At 36.5% G+C, this 2,148-nt stretch overlaps 1 protein-coding gene across 1 annotated transcript; it reads right to left on the bottom strand.

The window, feature by feature from the left end:
- Positions 1-841: 841 nt before the first annotated feature.
- Positions 842-2,142, bottom strand: LOC124342263 (aldo-keto reductase family 1 member B1-like). Its single transcript, XM_046795228.1, has 5 exons — positions 2,019-2,142; positions 1,684-1,931; positions 1,448-1,613; positions 1,226-1,326; positions 842-1,160 (listed from the first exon to the last, which is right to left on the bottom strand). The coding sequence occupies exons 1-5, from the start codon at positions 2,055-2,057 to the stop codon at positions 1,109-1,111; spliced, it is 606 nt and encodes a 201-aa protein (XP_046651184.1). The 5' UTR covers positions 2,058-2,142; the 3' UTR covers positions 842-1,108.
- Between the last annotated feature and the right edge of the window lie 6 nt (positions 2,143-2,148).

Raw genomic sequence — 2,148 nt, 5'->3', positions numbered from 1 at the left:
ATGGTGACCCCCCCTCCAGTACATCCCTCTACCAACTAGGGCCGAATAGTTCAATCCCTAACCACACTGAAATATTTAGCCACCTAGTGACAGCACTTAGCATCCACGGACGAGTAGTAAGAAATTGTCCGCTCTAGCTCGTTGACACTTATAATTGAAATTGAAATATAACTAACAATTAAAGGCAAATAAATGTGTTACTTACTTAATATTCTCCCCTCCAAATTTGTATCAAGTCTTCACCAAAAAGCCATTACCGCAACATAACACATCACAACAGACGAATCCCAATAAGGTGATGATGCTTCAACAATGAAGAAGGCAGTTGACATTCGCTTATGTTCCTTGTCTATGGCATCTGTTAGTGATTCCAGATTGCTGACGAACTATCGTCTTCTGCTACCTCTAGGAATCACCCTTTTTTATTTCTGCTATTCTGCACTGTGTCTTACCTGTTTTGAATCTTCCTTTTTTTTCTGTAGGTTTCGATGACCATCGACACTTGGAGAGCTGGACTCCTATTGGTTCAAACGGTTCAACGCAAGTCGCGAAACATAATAAAACATTGCAGCGCGCAGCCGCACAATTTGCAAATATGCTAAAGCAAGATTGCAACTGCACTCATACTTTGAATAAAACAAAAACTACATGCTCATGATTAACCGAGTAATGCAAGCCAACAGAGCTCAATAAAAGATTGCTACACTATCTAAGGCAGTTCACCCACAAGAGCTCCAGGCCGTTCCTAAAGTCTTTAACTGTAATGTGTAATGCCACAACTTTATCAGATCATCAAGAATCCCATAGACAAACGGACTAAGATCACAAAGAGTCGCTACCGATTGGCAACAAACTATATATATTTTAATTGCAGGCAGAGGATCAAATATGTTTGCATTCTTTGTTTGAAAGTTTCAAAATTTACTCTGTAAAAATTGGAAGTTCAGATTCATCAGTTCAACAAATGATGCGATGTTTCAACGTAATAAACATAAACGAGTAAACGACCATCTATTATTTGTATATATAATATGATAATGTGGTTTCATAAATCTTCGTTCGTTTTTGTGTTCATCTCGAAGCTTCTCAAAAACGTCCCGTCATACAACTAATTCTTTGGTGCGCGGTGAGGGAATGGGTTTTCTGGGTGCTTGTCCATTCTTTAAATTTAAAGAAATGTCTTAAATGGAATTATAAGGTTTGAATTTGCTGAGTTTAAATTTACCCTTTAAAAAAAGATGAAAACTCAAAGGTGAATCCCATCTCTCCTAGGTCCAGTTCTTGAAGCTGTGCTATATCGACCGGTGAAAGGGTAAAGTCGAATATCTGTTAATAAAATTTAAGTAGAATTAAAGTTATTGCAAACAAAATTGTAATTAAAAAATAGACTAAAAAAAGTAATCTTCAAACAATATTAATCAAATACGCAATTCAATGGGGATTTTACCTGGAAATTAGATCGAATTCGTTCAGACGAGACGCTTTTAGGAATCACGGATACACCAAGTTCAGTCAAGTATTTTATGAGAATTTGTGCGCTTGATTTTTTATGCTTATCGGCAATTTTAACTATTACTGGATGCTGAAACAAATCCGGAATGACAACAGGTGGTCTGCAAAAATAATTAAATACAAAAAAAAAATGAATTTGACTATAAATAAATAAATATGTGATTTACTTACTTAAGGCCAAGTTTAGAGTAAAATTCATTGCGACCCGGTGAGGCAAAGGGAGCGTATGCACAAATAGTTATGCCATGTTTCTGGCAAAATTCTCTCAACGATTTTTGCTGAAATTGGACGTGCATTTCAACTTGCACGTTTGCTGGTTTGATGCGACTATTGTTGATAACACGTTTAATTTGTTCCTCGTTGAAATTGGAGACACCAATGGATTTTACTAAACCAGCGTCTACTTGCTTCTCCATCGACTTTGAATTAAAAAGTTTAGAAAATGACCGTTTTGTGATTTTCTAGAACACTAGTAACAAGTGAAACAATTATGCTGGATATTTTACCTTCCACAATTCCACCAAGTTGGTGTGCATGTCTATCATTGCAAATCCTTGCTCGTCGTGGGGGAAAACATCTTGATCATGTTTTCCAATTAAGCCGATTGGTGCGTGAATAAGATAAAGGTCTACATAA

This window comes from Daphnia pulicaria, chromosome 6 (assembly GCF_021234035.1).
Source record: "Daphnia pulicaria isolate SC F1-1A chromosome 6, SC_F0-13Bv2, whole genome shotgun sequence".
NCBI classification, from domain to species: Eukaryota; Metazoa; Arthropoda; class Branchiopoda; order Diplostraca; family Daphniidae; genus Daphnia; species Daphnia pulicaria.
Note: the sequence above shows the minus strand (reverse complement) of the source record. Positions and strands in the feature narration are given on the sequence as shown.

What these genes read in the sequence shown, in the direction of transcription:
- LOC124342263 (XM_046795228.1), bottom strand. Translation starts at nt 2,057, where the DNA reads ATGATAGACATGCACACCAACTTGGTGGAATTGTGGAAG. An exon ending in ACTTGGTGGAATTGTGGAAG is followed by an intron (nt 1,932 to 2,018) that starts GTAAAATATCCA and finishes TTTAATTCAAAG; the next exon opens with TCGATGGAGAAGCAAGTAGA. An exon ending in GAATTCGATCTAATTTCCAG is followed by an intron (nt 1,327 to 1,447) that starts GTAAAATCCCCA and finishes TTTTATTAACAG; the next exon opens with ATATTCGACTTTACCCTTTC.